Source organism: Halichoerus grypus, chromosome 15 (assembly GCF_964656455.1).
Source record: "Halichoerus grypus chromosome 15, mHalGry1.hap1.1, whole genome shotgun sequence".
NCBI lineage: Eukaryota > Metazoa > Chordata > Mammalia > Carnivora > Phocidae > Halichoerus > Halichoerus grypus.
The window spans coordinates 51437428-51456651 of record NC_135726.1 but is presented as its reverse complement, the minus strand read 5'-3'; the positions used below and the strand labels follow the sequence as shown (position 1 = coordinate 51456651).

The following is a 19224-nucleotide window of genomic DNA, read 5'->3' as shown; positions in this document are numbered from 1 at the left end:
ACAGCACGTTTAAGTAGTATATATTGAAAGAGTAATCCTACCTTTACTGGCTTATTATTTTACTGGGCAATTTATTTATTCCAGATTGTCTTGGGTCATTTTCCTTACTGGATGTTTGTTTCTCTTTTCTTCTAATTATGGTTTTAGTTGAAATAAAATAAGCATACAGTAAAGTATATAAACTGCCCTGGTGTCTGTCTCAGTGGATTCTTACAAATGGATATACATATTAACCAGCACCCCGATGGAGACAGGGGACGTTTCCAGGAACGCTCCCTTCTGCTGCCTCCCAGGCAGCACCCCTCCCAGCCGTAACCACTCTTCTGAAATCTGTCACTGTCAATGAGATTTGCCTGTTCCTGAACTTTGTATCTGGTGGACTGGTATGGAATGTTCTCTTTTGGGATCTGGCTTCTTCTGTTCCACATAGTATCTGAGAGATGCATCTGTGCTGTTCTGTGTTGTAATCCTCTGGGGTTTTTTTTGTTGTTGTTGCCGTGCGGTATTCCGCTGTCAGCTCTAACACACTGTATTTACCAGCTAACCGACTGGGCGGCACCCAGCTTGTCTCTGTTAGGAGCAAAGCTGCTAGGACCGACCTGGCGCAAGGCTTTGGTGGGCATTGCGCTTGGGTATATCTAGGAGTGAGATGGCTGAGCCATAGGACAAGAGTGTTTACCTTTTTTTTTTTTTTAAGATTTTATTTATTTATTTGAGAGAGAGCACAAGCAGTGGGGAGTGGCAGGCAGAGGGAGAAGCAGGCTCCCCATTGATCAGGGAGCCTGATGCGGGACTCGATCCCAGGACCATGGCCTGAGCCGAAGCAGACGCTTCACCGACTGAGCCCCCCAAGCTCCCCGTCCTCCCTCCCTTAGGGGGAGAACCTGTTCCTTGCCTCTGCCAGCTGCTGGTGACCCCCCCCCCCGCACTCCCAGGCTCACGGCCACACCCCTCCCATTTCTGCCTCTGTTCTCACGTGGCTTTCTGCTCTTATCTGTGTCTTCTTTCCCGCCTTTTATGAGGATACTCGTCACTGGGGTTAGGGCCCACCTGGGTAATCCAGGATAATCTCCCCATTTCAAGATCCTCAATTCACCTCATCACATCTGCAAAGTCCCTTTTTCCGTATAAGGTAAGACAGGTTCCGGGCATTGGGGGTGCAGACATGTGGAGGGGGGGGCGCATAATCCAGTGTCCCACACGCACTTTTTGTAAGCTGCTCCATCTCTCTCCTAGTGATCTGGGGCGCTCTTCATAGAATCTGCATACTGTGTTTGAGATGGGGAGGCTTTCTGGCAAACCTCTCATTGGAGGCGTGCGGTAAGATGCTTGGCATGGGGGACATGCTCTGTGCTTCCCTGATGACCCCTAGCGGGTTTGGCATAGCTGTTTATTGGACACTCAGATTCTTGTGATGAATGCCTGCTTTACTCGTCCTTAATGCTTGTTTAGGGTGTCTTTTGTCCTACAATTTTTTTTTTTTATTTTGATAAGCCAGATTTTCCCATCTTTTCTTTTATGGCTCTTACTTTTCCTCCCTTGTTTGGGAAGAGCTTCTTCACCCCAAATTATAAAAATCCCCATCCTAAGAGTACAGGATGATTATGACCCCCTATTTTGCAGAAGAGGACACTGAGGCACAGAGGAAATGATTCTCCTAGACTTCACATTTATTGGGTTGCAAGCACTGTGTGAAGGATTTTACAAGAACCACATCTTTGAATCTTTGAATCTCCTTGGGTTGGGGGTCCCCCAAGCCACCCTCAGTCTCAATGATTTGCTAGGACTCCCAGGACTCAGAAAAACTGATATACTCATGTTGATTCCAATGTAAGGACACAGACTGAAATCAACAAAGGGAAAAAGGTGCATGGGGTGAAATCCAGGGGAGCCCAGATGCAGCGAGAACAGCATGTGCAAAGGCCCAGAGATGCCAGTGGGAAGGAAATCCATAAAAACATTTCTTTTAATGTTCCTCTCCCAGAGCTTAGAGTGTGCAGCCTAGTGGGGCAGGAATGAGAGGTCGGCGACCAGGTCACACAGGCTGTGGGCCATGGAGGGGAGAGCATGCAGGGAAAGGAGGCTCTGCATGACCTGACACCTGTGAACACTGGTCCGTCCAGAAATGAATTCCATTCGGGTCATTTCTTTGTTTTCCAATCATTATTTTCTACGTATTTCAAGGCACAACAGGCTCCCTACGGAAAACTCAGCAACACTGAAAAACATAAAATGGAATGATAAAAATCATCTGTAATCCCGCTATCCAGAGATGATCAGTGTTCACTTCTAGCTATGTTTCATGTCCTCTGCGTGAGTGCACACGCGTGTGAGTGTCGGCAGAGAAAAAGTAATGCATTTGTATATATGTTGGTAGATATGCACATATGTACAAAGTGGGAATCATCCTATCGAGTGTTCTGTATCTGTCTTTTAAGTGATCATTAAAGAGTCTCAGAGGAGAGGGCTTCACACTTGGCCAGGTGCGAGCTGACTTATGAGCTGGTCTCCAGAGGAGCTCTGGCTTAAGCCGAAGTTCCAGAGGGGAGGGTGTCCTCTGAAAAAGTACAGAATGTGCCGAGACTCGGCTGCCACGGGGCGTGGTCCCCCAGAGCCCTAGGGAGCTCTGCAAGCTTTTCCTGTTGGTTTCTTTTGTTAGTTTTGGTTATTGGAGAGATTTCAGTGCAGGATGCAGGTGTCGCTGAAGGGATCTAGGGAAGGATGCTGAGGGACCCAGGGAGTGGACACAGCAAAGCTGATAGCCATCCCGAGGTCTCGGCAGGGCACCAGGAGCCCGTCCCAGACGAGCAGGCGCAAGAACTGCACCCTCAGGTCAAGGGCACAGCCGCTGGCCCTGCGGGGGAACAGGAGAGATGTGCCCCACCTCTACTTCCTCCCATCCCCCTCCTCTCTTGTGGGTGCTGCCCAAAGTGAGTGCCCACCAGCATCCAGAGGACGGTTCACGGTGATGCCTTCCCAAGCGCTCAGCCTCCTGGGAGCAGACAAGGCCTGGCAAGAATGGAGAGAGTAGGTCTGGGGACCTTAGAGAAGTGTCATAGCCCCAGCGGTCTTCAGCTTTTTTGGGGGGAGCATGAGACCAGGAAACGCAACACCAACCGCCCTGGAGCAGAACCTCGCCTGTCCTGTTTGAGCTGAATGTTTAAGCCCAGCCAATTACTGTAACTGAAGCCAACAGGAGTTCATCCCCTCCACCCCCACGTGCAGCAAGCCAATAAAACGCTGACACTGAGTGAAGGATAGGCTTTTTATTGATGACACACCACCCAGGAGAAACAGGGGCTAATAACAGTAGAATTTGCTTTTCATCAAAACCGGTTCATAACGTACGCCCTTCATTTACATGCTACGCCATTGGGGTATCTTCACGCGAGAATGTGCACAGATCTTCCCACTGATTTTCATTTTACTCTGTAACATGTAGAGAAGAGAAACCCAGACACCTTGATCTTGAAATACCCGTGAGACCCTTGAAGGGGCAGCAGGTGGCCCAGCTGCTGGATGGTGGCCATTGGGTGATTTCCACTTGATCATGACTTCCACAACCAGATGAGCCTCTCCGCTTTGCCCACACACCCATTCCTGCATACATGTGGAGTCAGACATTCTTGCGGGACACCCAGGGGACTTCCCATCACACGCATGGGAATCTGGGACCTGGTCGGGGGAGGGGAAGGGCTCGGAAGAGGGCAGAACACAAGAAGGGCTGTCCTGTTGACTTGCAAACAGAAAGGACACTCCTCTCCAGACTTGTCACTCTGGGGGCTGTGGGAAGGGACCACGAAACCCCAGCCCGCCTCTGTCTGGATGAGAAGTTCTTCTGCATTCCCTTCACCTGGTGACAGGTAAACTGGGCCCAGAGAGGGCAGGACACTTGTCCAAGGTCACACAGGGGGAAGCTGGGACACAGATCCCCCGCCCCCATCTGGTAGCACATGTCTGTCTGTGGAGAGCAGAGCTCCTGGAAAGGAAGGAAAGAGGAAGGGGTCTCTGTGTCCCCAAGAGAGCAGAAGGATCAGAAGGAGAAACCACCAGCAGGGCCGGGACCTACCTAGGGTTTCCTGGGTGTACGTCCTGCAGTCCTCAGCCTCGGACTTCTGGGGGTCCATGGGGATGACAATGAACTTGTCCCAGGTCTGGCAGCACCTCTGCGTGGGGCAGTGGAAGGGGTAGAAGTCTCTGCAGCAGCTCCACTCGAAGTCCTTGGGGTCCAGGGCCACACTACCACATAGCAGCCAGCGCTCCCTTCTTGTCCTCAGCACCTCCCCTGGGGGCCAGAGGCAGAAAGCCTCTGCCCTTCTCCTGCTCCTTCTTGCCCTTGCCTTTTTTTTTTTTTTTTTTAAGGGGCCAAGTGAGGTTGACCTACAGGAGTTTTCTTTTTTTTTTTTTAAAGATTTTATTTATTTATTTGAGACAGAATGAGAGAGAGAGAGAGAGCACATGAGAGGGGGGAGGGTCAGAGGGAGAAGAAGGCTCCCTGCCGAGCAGGGAGCCCGATGCGGGACTCGATCCAGGGACTCCAGGATCATGACCTGAGCCGAAGGCAGTCGCTTAACCAACTGAGCCACCCAGGCGCCCCGACCTACAGGAGTTTTCATAGAAAAGCTTCATCAGGGCGCCTGGGTGGCTCAGTCGTTAAGCATCTGCCTTCAGCTCAGGTCATGATCCCAGGGTCCTGGGATCGAGCCCCGCATCGGGCTCCCTGCTCCGCAGGAAGCCTGCTTCTCCCTCTCCCACTCCCTCTGCTTGTGTTGCCTCTCTTGCTGTGTCTCTCTCTGTCAAATAAACAAATAAAATTTTAAAAAAAAAGAAAGAAAAGCTTCACCAGCTGGGCCCCTAGTGGGACGGGCCTCTTGACTCAGCCCATCACTCCCCTTCTCCCTCTGAGCCCAGCAGGCGGCCTGTTTCTGCTCCCGCCCAAGAAGCACTCCCTGCCCCCAGCACCCACATGCAGCTCGAGGGGGGATCCTCACAGGGGCTACCCCAGAACCCGAAGTGGGGAGCAGTGGGAGCTAGGTCTGCTGCAGCCCTGAGGCTGGTACTTCAGCAGGGCAGAGGCACCGAGGTAGAAGGTGTGCGCCACCCGTCTGTAGGCGACGCCCTTGCCCTTCCTTTCTGGGCCCCACTCAGTACCAGCTGCCTTCACGGTCCAGGCCCCTGGGGGCCGAGGGTGGGGTCCCAAATGGGTCCTAGGGCTGGCCCCTCTGCCTTTATGGTTTGAGTTTGAAGTGGGCTCAGTCCCAGTTTGCTAGAGCCCCAACCTTCTGACCCTGTCTCCTGCTGTTTCCCTGACTTACCCACGTAAAGCCAGCTGGCCAGGGTCCCCTCCAGAGACCACAACCTGTGCTTCTCGGGGCTGGAGCCCTTCAGCCCCTGCCCGGGGCCCCCAGTTCCTCTAGAGACTGAGGCTCAGCTCATCACTCAGTGTCTCAGTTGAACTGGCTGATATTTCATACTTGCCTCTCAGACGTTCCCCAGAAAGCCCTCCCATCCTCTGCCACCCCAGAGTGGTCAGACCTCCCTGTCCCCCACACCATGCTCACCTCTGGAGGGATGGAGCCTTCCATGCAGGGATGGGAGCAGCAGGAGGAAGAGAGCTGCAGGAGAGAGAGAGATGTGAAGGTTGGGAAGCCTCCAGTGGGAAGAAACAGGTGGTGGGAGGCCCTTACCAAAGAAGATGAGGAGTCAGGACTCCCAGCAGGCACCGCTCCAGGGCACTGGCCTGCACCTGGCTGCCGCTGGTTGGTGCATATCATGGCAGCCACAGCTCATGTGGGGCGGGAGCCCTTCAGGGGAGTGTGTTGAGTACCTCCCTTCGTCTTTGTAGGGTAATAAAGAATATATCTGTTAACCAGTTTTACCGGTTCTTATATAGCTTCAGAAGCCTTTGTTAAATTCGTAAGTGATAAGTATACCTTTGTTATGCTACTGAGGTGACTGTGGGTGGGGCTGGTGGGAAGACCTAGCATAAGAAGATGACGAAGCCAGCCTGACTTTCTGATTCAGTCACATAGCCGGTAATCCCATCCCTCTTGCCTACCTGTTGGGCCTGAGACACTTCCTGGTTGGCAGTCATGTTTGAAGGGCCAGCCGAAAGCCTTCTTGTCCCATGGAAGCCCCACGATCCCTCCTACAGCTTACCTGCTGCAATAGTAGGTATAACGTTGCCAGGGCATTCTGTGAGTGGTTCCAGCAAAGTTTTGAACCTAAGGGGGTTTGCAGGAGCCCCCGAGTTTGTCGCCAGTTGGTCAGAAGTGCAGGTGGGTTGGGAACCCCACTCACGGCTGCTCCCTGGAGTGGGAGCCGTCCTGTGGCACTGAGCCTTCACCCCGTGGAGTCTGCACTAACTCTGGGTGGTTACTGGCAGAATTGCATGGCAGTACGCCATGCTTGTTGACCAGTCGGGGGTGAAACAGAGCTGTACTGAGACTCATTTCTCATTACCAGATTATCTTTTCTTTTTAAATTGACAACATGTGGGCGCCTGGGTGGCTCAGTTGGTTAAGCGACTGCCTTCGGCTCAGGTCATGATCCTGGAGTCCCGGGATCGAGTCCCACATCAGGCTCCCTGCTCAGCAGGGAGTCTGCTTCTCCCTCTGACCCTCCTCCCTCTCATGCTCTCTGTCTCTCATTGTCTCTTTCGCAAATAAATAAAATCTTAAAAAAAAAAAAAAAAATTGACAACATGTACATAACATACAAGCGATCATTCTACCATTTTACGTATACAATTCAGTGGCATTAAGTACACTCAGAGTGCTGTGCAACTATCATCACCACCCTCTTTGTGCAGAACTTCTTCATCATTCCAAACAGAAACTCGGTACCTCTTAAACAATCGACTTGCTTTTTTTTTTTCTGCAAATAGGGCCCCTTATTCCCCTCTTTGGAAGGTAATTACAAGGAGAATGAATTACTGCTATCCTTTGACTTTTGGAAGAAAGAGGAGAGAGGAAGGAAGTCTTTACAAGCTGTTAGTGAGCAGGTTACTTCCGTGGGCATCTAGTGCTTAATCTTGCAGGAGACAGGAGACAGTATACAAGGGACCTGAGAATTTGCCCCCCGCCCCTCTGACTTGCCCATGGGTCTTGAGCTTTATTTTTATGTTTTTAATTTTTAAAAAAAATTTTTAAGTAATCTCCACACCCAAACTCACAACCCCAAGATCAAGAGTCACATGCTCCATTGACTGAGCCATCCAGGCACCTGGGTCTAGAGCTTTAAACTTAGTAGATGGACCCACCACACACCACACAATGGCACAGCCTCTCCTTGCCCTGGAGGGCACCACCCTAGTGATTAGCCAGAAAGGACCTCCCCCAGAGAGCCATGCTGGGCCTCAGGGGCCCTGGGCTAAATCTTTGTGCATTCCATTGTTAGTTTCTTAAGAATAATTCCTGGAAATGACAACTGCTGGATCTGATAATGTGTACATTTTGGGTTTTCATCTCTCATTCAACTGAGCAAGTCCCCAGTATTCAGAGGAGAAAATTTATTTTTATTATTTTTTATGACTTTTTTTTAAAGATTTTATTTATTTATTTGAGACAGAGAGAGAGAGAGAGACAGAGAGAGCACACACAAGCGGGGGTGGGAAGTGGGGGGAGGGACAGAGGAAGCAGGAGAAGCAGACTCTCCGCTGAGTAGGGAACCCTATGTGGGGCTCAATCCGAGGACCCTGAGATCATGACCTGAGTCGAGGCAGACGCTTAACTGACTGAGCCACCCAGGTGCCCTCAGAGGAGAAAATTTAAAAATCAAGACCATCATAAAACCTACCTGCCAGAAATCATCAGCACTTACTTACATTTTGGTATATTTTCTTTACATACTCAATTTTTTTTTTCTTTTTTGCAGTTTAGTTGTCCCCAATATCTTATTCGGAAAATTGTCAAACCTACATAAAAATGGAAAAAACTATACAATGAACACCCAGATGCCCTTACTAGATTCACCACTTGTTCACATTGTGCCTTGTCTGTGGCCTACAGATATCTTGGATCTGCGTGCTTATGTCTGTGAGTCTAAGATCGCACTGCAATAACAAAATACCACAGGCTGGGGGGCTTAGACAACAGACATTTATTTTCTCACCATTCTGGAGGCTGGGAGGTCCAAGATCAAGGCGCTAACAGATTCAGTTCCTGGTGAGGTCCCGCTTCCTGGTTTGTAGATAGCTGCCTTCTAACGGTGTGCTCATATGGCACAGAGAGAGAGAGAGGGCCCCCTGGTGTCTCTTTCTCTTCTTATAAGGGCACCAATCCCATCCTGGGGGGTCCTACCCACATGACCTCATCTAAACTGAATTACCTCCCAGAGGCCCCACCTCCAAATACCATCACATTGGGGGTTAGGGCTTCAACATATATACTGGGGGGGGGGGCACACAAACATTAGTCTATAATGCTTTACGTCTCTATCTATGTCTCCATACGTACACAGATTTTTTTTTCACTGAATCATTTGAAAGTAATTTGCAGATGTCATGGCACTTTACCCTTAAAAATTTAAGTGTATGTCTTCTAAGAATAAGGACCTTCTCCCACACAATCCAAAAAAGTCATTATACACCAAGAAAATTCTTTTTTTTTTTTAAGATTTTATTTATATATTTGACAGAGAGAGAAAGAGCACAAGTAGGCAGAGCATCAGGCAGAGGAAAAGGGAGAAACAGGCTCTCTGCCTAGCAGGGAGCTCGATGCGGGGCTCGATCCTGGGACCCTGGGATCATGACCTGAGCCAAAGGCAGACACTTAACCGATTGAACCACCCAGGCGCCCGGCACTAAGAAAATTCTTAATAATTTCATAATGTCATCTAAGAAACTGCTTGTTTTCGAATTTCTCTAGCAATGTCAAAATGTCTTTTATAGATTTTTTTTCCACCCAACCCAGGATTCAGTCATGGCCCACACATTACATTTTACAGTCATCTCTTTAATCTTGTGAAATCTAGGACAGCTCTGCCTTTTTTGGATTTGTATGACTTTGGATTTTTGAAAACTTCCAGCTCAGTTGTCCTGCAGAAAATGACCCACACTCTGGACTCATGGTTAGATTCAGAGTGAACATTTTCTTTTTTCTTTTTTTTTTTTAAATTTTTTAATTTATTCATTCGAGACACAAAGATACAGAGAGAGAGAGAACATGAGCAGGGGGAGAAGCAGGCCCCCCGCCGAGCAGGGAGCCCCATGCGGGGCTCAATCCCAGGACCCTGGGATCATGACCCGAGCCGAAGGCAGACGCTCAACCATCTGAGCCACCCAGGTGCCCCAGAGTGAACATTTTCAGCAGGAAAACTCTGTGGGTGATGCTGTGTTTGTCCCATGACACCTTCATCTGGTCACGATGTCAGTTTGTCCCATTATGGATGATGCTGAGTTTGACCACTTGGTTTAAGGGGTGACCACCGGGTCTGTCCACTGTAAGAGTACCTTTTGCTCTTTTGTAGTCGGGAGGTTATTTATTCATTGGTTGACTGATTGATTGACTGATGTTTTTAATAAATACTCCCTGAGTACCTGCTCTGTGCCTGGCCCCTTACTAGGCTGTGCTGGGAATATAGGAGTGACCAAGACACTCTTGACCCTGCATTCTTGGGACTCCCAGTCCATGGGGGAGACAGACCGCTCCCCAGATGGTGACAACCCAGAGTGGTTGGAGCTGGGATGGCAAAGCCCATACGGAGGGTGACAGACCCAGCCTGGGTGGTCAGGAAGGGCTTCCCACAGGAGGAAGCATCTGAGCCAGGACCTGAAAATTCAGGGTGAGTGTGGGAAGGAGTGCATATTGCAGGCAGAAGGAATGGCATATGCGAAAGCCCAGAGATGAGAGAGAGCAAAGGGGGCTGAGAGCACTGAATGGGAACGGCCAGAAAATCAGCAATGGGATAGATCACATGCGGCCTTGTGATCATTTTAAAGAGTCAGGACTTTTTCTCTGAGCAACAAACCCTCAATCCTTCTATCTGTTTCTAAGCTGCTTATCCTGCCTTACCTTGGTTTTTTCCCTAAAGCAGCTTTAGTGAGGTGTACGTGACACACAATGTAACGTACATATATAAAGTGTGTAACTTGACTTTTGACCTACGTATGTCCTTGTGAGATAGTGAACACATTTCATCATTCCCCAAGTTTGCTCAAGCCCCTCCCCTCCCCCAAGCAAGCACTGCTCGGCTTTTGAGATCTCACTACCCACCACAGATGCCAGGTTGCAGAGACTGTGGAGGGCACATGCGTTTTCTCTGTGGCTTCTCGCAGTGAGTGTAGCTCAGGGAGTGGGAGGAGCATCCTCGAAGCCTTGCTCAAGATTTCAGGTCCAGAGAGGGGACAAGATGGCTGAGCCTGGCCCACGACCCTGAGAGCTGGTTGCCCGGGCTGGAGAGCAGCAGTCTTGGCGGGGGGGGGCCTGAAGAGAAAGGTGAGGGCCCACCAGCAGCACTCACTTTGGCACACACTCCGGTTCTTGCCAAGTCGCCCTTCTCCCCCGCCTCTCCATCATGAGAACCCCAGTTTGATTAGGTGTAAGCATGTGGCCAGCCAAGAATGTTGGACCCCCCGCCCGCAGGGAAGGGTGGCTCCATGACACGGAGGCCAATCTGCTCCATGGGGTTTTCAGGAAACCCAATGGCTTTCTCATAAAAAGGGAGAGATCAGATGCATATGCTTTCTGACCAGCCCTGCCCTGCCTATCACCTAGAAGGAGGATGTGGCCCCCAGAGGGAAAGCAGGCATCTTTGGGGCATGTGGCTAAAATCCCCATCATGAGGGAGGTAAGGCTGAGAGAGCGGGAGCCTGGGTCCCTGGTGACATCCCGGGGCCACCATGGCAGCCCTGGCTGCTGGTTGTGGGAGAAGAGTAATCCCCATTTGGGAAAGCCATGGGATTCTCCAGTTTCAATTCCATGCCGTTCCTGGCTGACAACAATGACGCATCCCCAAACCAGGAGAGTGGTTTTGACTTTGGAAAACTGAACACCCCACAGATACAAGCACTCATTCCTGAGGCCACTGCTGTTTGGCGGGGTCCCCCTTGGGCTCAGCAGGGAGCCGTCGTCTTCAGTCTGAGAGCCCTCCTCATGACAGAATCAGCCCATTTCAGGGGCAGACACTCCGAGACCCTGGCGTTCCGTTCTGTTTGTTTAAACAGCTTTATTGAGGTGTAATCTACGTGCCACAAAATTCCTGTTTCCAGTGGACGCTTTTGTTATTTTTAATAAATTTACCTAGCTGTGCAACCATGACCAAAATTCAATCTTAGAAATATCTCTGTCACTCTAATGAGATCCCGTGTGTCCATTAGCAGTCACTCCCAACCCCCCCACCCCCTCACCCCTACCCCTTATCCCCACTGACCCTCCCACCCCCACCCCCAGCCACCACTAATCTACTTCCTGTCTCTAGAGATTTCCCTGTTCTGGACATTTCGTATAAAAGGAACCATTAACACTATATGGTCTCTTGTGTCTGGTTTCTTTCACTCAACATGATGCTTTCAAGATTCATCCATGTTGTAGCATGGATCACTGCTTCCCTCCTTTTTGTGTATTAATAATACTCCACTGTATAAATACACCCACATTTTATTTATCCACTCATCAGTCAATGGCCACTGGGTTGTTTCCACTTTTTGGCTCTTGTGAATAACGCTACAGGGAACATTTGTGTACAAGCATGTGGACGTATGTTATTTCTCTTGCGTAGATACCTAGGAGTGGATTTGTTGGGTCTTATGGTAAATTGATGTTTAACTTTTTAAGCAACTGCCAAACTGTTTTCCAAAGTAGCTGAACCACTGGGCATTCCCACTAGAGGTAGAAGAGTGTTGCTTTCGCTCTGAAACCTTGAAAGCAGTTGGGGTTTTTAGTTGTCTTGATTATAGTTATTCTAGTAGGTGTGAAATGGTACCTCGTTGTGGTTTTGATTTGTGTACCTCTAGTGACTAATGTGTTGAGCATCTTTTAATGTGCTTATTGGCCATTTGTATGTCTTCTTCGGTGAGATGTTTGTTCAAACCTTTTGACCATTTTAATTGGATTATTTATCTTCCTAATGTTGAGTTTTAAGAGTTCTTTTTTTTTTTAAGATTTTATTTATTTATTTGACAGAGAGAGACAGCGAGAGAGGGAACACAAGCAGGGGGAGTGGGAGAGGGAGAAGCAGGCTTCCCGCAGAGCAGGGAGCCCGATGCAGGGCTCGATCCCAGGACCCTGGGATCATGACCTGAGCCAAAGGCAGACGCTTAACAACTGAGCCACCCAGGCACCCCAAGTTTTAAGAGTTCTTTATATGTTCTGGATGCAAGTCCTTTATTAGATAATAATCAAACTATTATTAGATTATATTATTAGATAATAAATTTATTATTATATATCAATATATAATAATATTATTGGATATTATTTGTAAATATTTGCTCCCAGTCAGTGGCTTGCCTTCTTACTTTCTTAATTGTATAAAATTCCTTTTTTTTTTTTAAAGATTTTATTTATTTATTTGACAGAGAGGGACACAGTGAGAGAGGGAACACAAGCAGGGGGAGTGGGAGAGGGAGAAGCAGGCTTCCTGCGGAGCAGGGAGCTCTACATGGGGCTCGATCCCAGGACCCTGGGATCATGACCTGAGCCGAAGGCAGACGCTTAACGACTGAGCCACCCAGGCGCCCCTAAAATTCCTTTTTTTTTTTTTAAGTAAGCTCTGTGCCCAACGTGGGGCTTGAGCTCCCAACCCCAAGATCAAGAGTCGTGTGCTCTACCCACTGAGCCAGCCAGGTGCCCCTAAAGTTCCTTTTTTAAAAAAGATTTTGTTTGTTTGTTTAGAGCATGAGTGGGGGAAGGGGCAGAGGGAGAGGGAGAGAGAGAATCTCAATCGGACTCCACACTGAGCTTGGAGCCCGACTTCCACAAAGGAACTTGCTTAGATTTTGGTATTATACCAAGTCTATGGATGAATTCAGGAAAAATTGATATTTTCACACTACCATTGATTCCAAGTCACCACAAACCCTCTCTGAAGAGATTATAAAAAATAGCAAGACACCCCAACCTGCATTATGAAGTCAGTATCACCGTAACACCCAAACCTGACAAGAACTTTGCAAAAACAAACATCTAGCTCTCTCATGCACAGAAGATACAAGTATCCTCAAAAAATTTAGGAGAGCAAATCCAACAATATATAAAAAAGAAAATTTATCATTTCAGAAATCTTATTAACATTTTGAAAAAATTAGCCCATGTAATTCATTATATTTACAGGAATAAAAAGAAGAAATGACTTATTATCATTTAGGTAGGTACAGGAAAGATATTTAATTAAAGTAGACACCCATTCATGATTTAAAAAAAAACAACTCTCAGAAAACTAGGAAAAGAGCGGACTTCCTCAAGTTGGTAGAATCCTACAGCAAATATCATACTTTCTTCTTTGATGTCTCAAAGGAGCCAAGGAATAAATGGCAAAAGAATCGGGAAGGAAAAAATAGTTTTTATTTGCAGATGACTAGATACATACAGTTTAAAGAAACTAAAAGCTGTGTGTATGTCTGTATGCATATGTTTGAATTAATAAATTGATTCTGAAATTCACAAGGATGGAGCCTGATTTGTTCCCAGGCCACAGTCTGAGGAAACACCCTGCAGTTTGATGGTGGCATTTGTTGAAGCTTGTTGTGAAACCAACCCCAAAGTTTTCACTTTGACCATGCCCACCAGAGACTAAAATGAATTCACGTAACTCACTGATGCTTTGTACTCGACAGAAACTCATCCTGGCCTGCTCTGGAATGGGGACTTCCCAGTGAACTGACATTTGCAAGCGTCCTAGATTAGCGTCCTGCTGCTGAGTAGTTACCTGCCCCAACAGTTCAGGGTGAAAGAACCAACACACGCTTCTATCACAAAATATCTGCTGCTCGTGTAAAAATTAATTTCAGACAAGGAAACAGTCTGTATGGAAACAGTAGAGGTTGGTAGGGCTTGGGCACAGGTGAGTTCATTCCAAAGATCACCCTGGAGAGATGTTCAGAGACCTTAAAAATCATGCTAGGGACTTTGGCTTTCTTCCTGAGGACACTGAGCCACAGCACGTTCTGAGCAGGGGAAGGTCATGGTCAGATCTGTGCTTTAGAAAGACTCTTCTGGCTACCTTGTGGGGGCTGTGTTGGAGGGGGAAAGGGTGGGAGAGGAAGAGGCCTGGATCAGGGCAGGGGCTGCAGGGAGGGAAAGGAGGACGTAGAAGGCTCCAGGAGAGCGGGGCGCCTGGGTGGCTCAGTCGTTAAGCGTCTGCCTTCGGCTCAGGTCATGATCCCGGGGTCCTGGGATCGAGCCCCGCATCGGGCTCCCTGCTCGGCGGGAAGCCTGCTTCTCCCTCTCCCACTCCCCCTGCTTGTGTTCCCTCTCTCGCTGTGTCCCTCTCTGTCAAATAAATAAAATCTTTAAAAAAAAAAAAAAAGAAGGCTCCAGGAGAGACACTCCCTTTGGGTCAGCACCCAGTGTCAATCCCGCCTGGATTCTGGCATTGGCTGGCATGGCCTGCCCCCCTGTTCCCTGCACCATAACCTCAGCTGGAGCTTTCCAGTTAACACAATGGGTGCACATTCTCAGAGTTCTCACTTCGCTCACCTATTAAGATGTAGATGTGATACGGGGCGCCTGGGTGGCTCAGTTGGTTAAGCCACTGCCTTCGGCTCAGGTCATGATCCTGGAGTCCCGGGATTGAGTCCCGCATCGGGCTCCCTGCTCAGCAGGGAGTCTGCTTCTCCCTCTGACCCCCCCCTTCTCATGCTCTCTCTCTATCTCATTCTCTCTCTCAAACAAAATCTTTAAAAAAAAAAAAAAAAAAAAAAAAAAAGATGTAGATGTGATACACCTGAGTGGTGACTCTAAACTTGTCTGCATGTTTGGATCTTCTATAATACAATGTTTTAATAAAGAAAGACTATGAAAATCACAAATATGGTTGCCAACCCCCCTGAAACCGACAGATGTTCTGAAAGGAAAAGTTAATGAAATCTAACAGGAAGTGGAAGGAAGAAGGGCAAAGAAAACAAGAAGAGGGACATCTAGAGGCGTGGAGGGTCAGTGCAGGCGGCGCCTCAGACTGTTCCGGAAGATATAAAGGGGAAATGGAGAGCAGGAAATGCATAAGATGTACAAAATGAGGGGCTCATCAAGACCACCCTTACTTCTGACACCAACTGCAAGTTCGAGGGGGGCCCACAACAACCCCCAGTTTCGATAACTTGCTAGAAGGACTCACAGAACTCACTGAAAACTGTTATACTCCTAGTTACAGTTAATTACAGCAAAAGGATACAGATTACAATCAGCCAAGGGAAGAGGCACGGAGAACACAGCCCAAGAGGGGACGCCTGGGTGGCTCAGTCGTTAAGCGTCTGCCTTCGGCTCAGGTCATGATCCCAGGGTCCTGGGATCGAGTCCCACATCAGGCTCCCTGCTCCATGGGGAGCCTGCTTCTCCCTCTCCCTCTGCTGCTCCCCCTGCTTGTGCTCTCTCTCTCTGACAAATAAATAAATAAAAATCTTTAAAAAAAAAAAAAGAACACAGCCCAAGAGAATTCCAAGTGTGAGCTTCCAGCTGTCCTCTTCCTGTGGAGTCATGGACAGAACTAACTTCTCCCAGCAACGACGAATGACAAACGTATGGAGTATTGCCAACCAGGGAAGTTCACCTGAGCTGTGGCATCCAGGGGTTTTAGTGGGGATGGGACATAGAGACCAGATTTACCACCTGTGTGGCTGACCTTAGTTTCTAGCCTTTCTAAAGGCTGAACTGATACCACATGGCCCAAAGCCCCCACCATAAATTACATTGCTAGTACAGATTATCTGGCCTGGCCCAAGGCTCCAGGTAAACAAAGATGCTCTTATCTGGCAGGACATTCCAAGGGCAAAGACCAGATCTCTGTTTGGGTAGGGTTAATACTTAGATGCACAGACAAGGAAAATTCCCAGGACTAAAGAGAGAAACAAGGTTCAGATAGAGGGGTATAAAATAAGGGAAACTCACTCACAGGCCCATTCAGTGCCACAGGGATGTCAACAAAGCCCCTCTGCCCATTACAGGTAATGAAGGTCTGCAAATTGCTGAGGAATGTGATTTTGTTTTTTGGGTTTTTGTGTGTGGGTTTTTTGTTTTTGTTTTTGTTTTTTAAGATTTTATTTATTTGACACAGAGAGAGAGAGAGCACAAGCAGGGGGAGCAGCAGAGGGAGAGGGAGAAACAGGCTCTCTGATGAGCAGGGAGCCCGAGGCAGGGCTCGATCCCAGGACCCCGGGATCATGACCTGAGCCAAAGGCACATGCATAACGCACTGAGCCACCCAGGTGCCCAAGGAGTATGATTTTGAACCAGTAATTCTGGCCCAGAAACTATCATCTAGTCCAGTGTGAAAGTGGAAAAAGATATTTCAAATATGCAAAGATTCAAAATACTTAGGTACCAAGACCCTTTCTGAAAAAGGTACTTAGGGAGATACTTCAGCCAACCTAGAATGGAATTCACAGAGTCGGTTCCTCAAAGAGGAGGAACAGTGTGAAGGAGAACAATGTGAAGACAGGATGAGAGGACAGCCCCTCAGCGGCCCAGAAAATAGCTTACGGGTCCACAGCTGACTAATAAAGAGAATAGGAAAAAAAAAAGAGAGAGAGAGAGAATAGGAGCAAAGAGCTGGATGGTCTTGGTCACATGGTGAGCTAAGGATTGGTGGATCATAACCGGCATTTGTGGTGAGAAACACCACTCTAGGGAAAACTAAAAAGTGCATACAGTAAAATAAAACTCTAAATATGAGAAGACTGGGCGCCTGGCTGCCTCAGTGGGAAGAGCATGCAACTCTTAATCTCAGGGTCGTTAGTTCAAGCCCCATATTGGACATGGAATATACATAAATAAACAAATAAAAATAAGTATGAAAAGACTAAAATGTGACATGACATGTAGCAATGGTTAGAGCCACCAATTGTTACTGCTTCAGAATGCAGAAACAAAATTACATCTTCGTTATGGGTTCACAGCGATTAGTATTTACATAACCTTAATTATATACACGCTCTATATTTTCATTTTCAGACTCAGTCTATGGACAAAGCACTGAAGACTTATTTTAACCTTAGAAAGACACCATGGCTGGGCGCCTGGGTGGCTCAGTCGGTTAAGCGGTTGTTTTTGGCTCAGGTTGTGATCTTGGGGTCCTGGGATCGAGCCCCGCGTTGGGCTCCTTGCTCCGTGGGCAGTCTGCTTCTCTCTCTCCCTCTGTGCTCTCTCTCTCTCTCAAATAAAATCTGAAAGAAAGAGAAAGAAAGAAAGAAAGAAAAAGAAAACTAAGATACTGTGGCAATGTAACAGTAATAGTATGGGGGACTGACCATAGGAGGTGGGGGAGTGGAGGGCAGGGTAGGGCAATTAATATGCTTATGGGTACACTTGTCAGGAAGTTCAGGCAATAGGCATATTATCTACAATGACAAAGATTACCGATAAACAGTAAAAAATTAAATTCAAATCACCTGTAAAAATTGAGAGTGGGGAAGGACAGGATATAGAATATGTGATAAAGTCACATAAGGGCGGATGGCAGTAGAACATTCAAAACAGAATATTTTTTAAAAAATTCAACTTAGTGAATCAAGAAATGGAGGTACAGGCTTGTTATTCGGCATCGTGGGGTTAAACTAGAAGAAATCAATGCAGGGAAGACCAAAAGTGGTTGGAGTGGGAGCAGGACTGAAGCTGGAGGTGGGAAAGCAGACTTCCGTTTTTCAGTCTATCCCCTTCTATGTAGTCTAAATCATTCCCCCCATGTGCATGAGTTACTCTTCTACCAAAAAGGAAGGAAAGGTAATCAGGTCAGCTGTGGCAGGGGTGAAGTGTAAGATGTTTTCAGAAATTCATTTCTTAATGAGCTCGAGGACCCGTATTTTCCCGGTCAGTATCTCTGTATCTGTGGATGGGTATTAATTATTCCCGGAGTGACTCGGGGTGTTTCAACACCCAAGCTCTGACTGTGTTGTGTTTATGGACGATGACACGCTCCTAGTCCTTATTCACCTGAATAAGTGATTAGATAAAGAAGTTGTTGGCACAGCCTGGCTCAAGCCCCGAGCTCCTTCCGAAGCCCCAAACCCCATAGCGAACACGCCTCGGGAGATGGGAAGCGTCAGCGCCACCTTCAGGGGAGGCGGGGAGCATCCTGGCTGGCCCTCGAGCGCACTGGGGAAGGAGCTTGAAGAAGCAAGCTTTACACCTGCTTTTTTGTGACACCCCCCCCCTCCGAGGTGCGGCCCCCACTCAGGACCTCCCCTCCAGAGCAGCATTTCTCATCCCTGGCTGCTCGCCAGAATCTTCTGGACGCTTTCAAAAGATGCCCTCCGGGCCACCCCAGGCCAGATAACCCGCTCGGCCCCTGCGCCGGTCCTCTTTAAGGCGCCCACTCCCTAACTCCGGCGATTCTGGCTTGTCCGTGTCCCCATTGCTCCGGCCGGGACACCGAGGCGTCGAGGGGCGGGGATTGCAGCGGTTCCCGCGCAAAAGATCCCTTCCGCCTCTTCCCCCCGCAGTGTACCACTGGGCGGAGATGCGGGCCAAGATGCGCATCATGGGCTTCAGTGCGCACGCCGTCAAGCCGCTGAACGAGGACGCGGCCGCCGAGCTGGGCGCCGAGCTGCTGGGCGAGGCCACCGTCTTCGTCGTGGCCGGCGGCTGCCTGGTGCTGGAGTACTGGCGCCACCAGGCGCAGCGGCGGCGCAAGGAGAGAGAGCGGCGCGCCGCCTGGAGCGCGATGCGGGACGAGGTGGGCCACCTGGCGCTGGCGCTGGAGGCCCTGCAGGATCGGGTGCAGGCGGCGCCGACGGCCAGCGCCCTGGAGGAGCTGCAGGCGCAGATGCGGGAGGTGCGCGCCCAGCTCGGCGCCCGGGACCCGCCGTCCACACCCCAAGCAACGCCCAAGGAATAGGGGGCCGGGGGACCTTGGTCTTCGAGGTGGCTGTGGTCTGGGCTGTGACGGCTCCGACATGACCTTCTGTCCACACTGTCCCTTCCTGAACCGGCCCAGCTAATACCACCCTGCCCTTTTAGGGGCAGCAGGGAGGCGGGACTGGGGCTGAGGCAACCGGGCTTTGGGTCATGTCCCCACTAACCTGCCCAATGGTACCTTCCGCAGGGGCTCCTCCACCCATTAGTGGAATGTTCC

The 19224-nt window shown here is 49.0% G+C and overlaps 2 protein-coding genes across 6 annotated transcripts in view; one reads left to right on the top strand and one right to left on the bottom strand.

The window, feature by feature from the left end:
* Positions 1 to 19025, top strand: part of OPA3 (outer mitochondrial membrane lipid metabolism regulator OPA3) — a 77432-nt gene extending 58407 nt beyond the window's left edge. The window contains exon 2 of the mRNA XM_036091516.2: positions 18593 to 19025. Coding sequence (XP_035947409.1) covers positions 18593 to 18987 — 395 coding nt within the window. The 3' untranslated portion in view covers positions 18988 to 19025. The remainder of the gene's footprint in view (positions 1 to 18592) is intronic.
* On the bottom strand, positions 1949 to 5845 carry LOC144380324 (uncharacterized). 5 transcript variants are annotated; one of them, XM_078063676.1, is made up of 4 exons: positions 5688 to 5845; positions 5562 to 5615; positions 4070 to 4166; positions 1949 to 2218 (listed from the first exon to the last, which is right to left on the bottom strand). In XM_078063676.1, exons 1-4 carry the CDS (start codon positions 5772 to 5774, stop codon positions 2199 to 2201), a joined length of 258 nt encoding a protein of 85 aa, XP_077919802.1. In that variant the 5' UTR covers positions 5775 to 5845; the 3' UTR covers positions 1949 to 2198. The 5 variants fall into 5 exon arrangements, 4 of the variants coding, with proteins under 4 accessions (XP_077919802.1, XP_077919800.1, XP_077919801.1 ...); XM_078063674.1 differs by lacking the exon at positions 1949 to 2218 and adding an exon at positions 3252 to 3979; XM_078063675.1 differs by lacking the exon at positions 1949 to 2218 and adding an exon at positions 3252 to 3675.
* Positions 19026 to 19224: the final 199 nt, after the last annotated feature.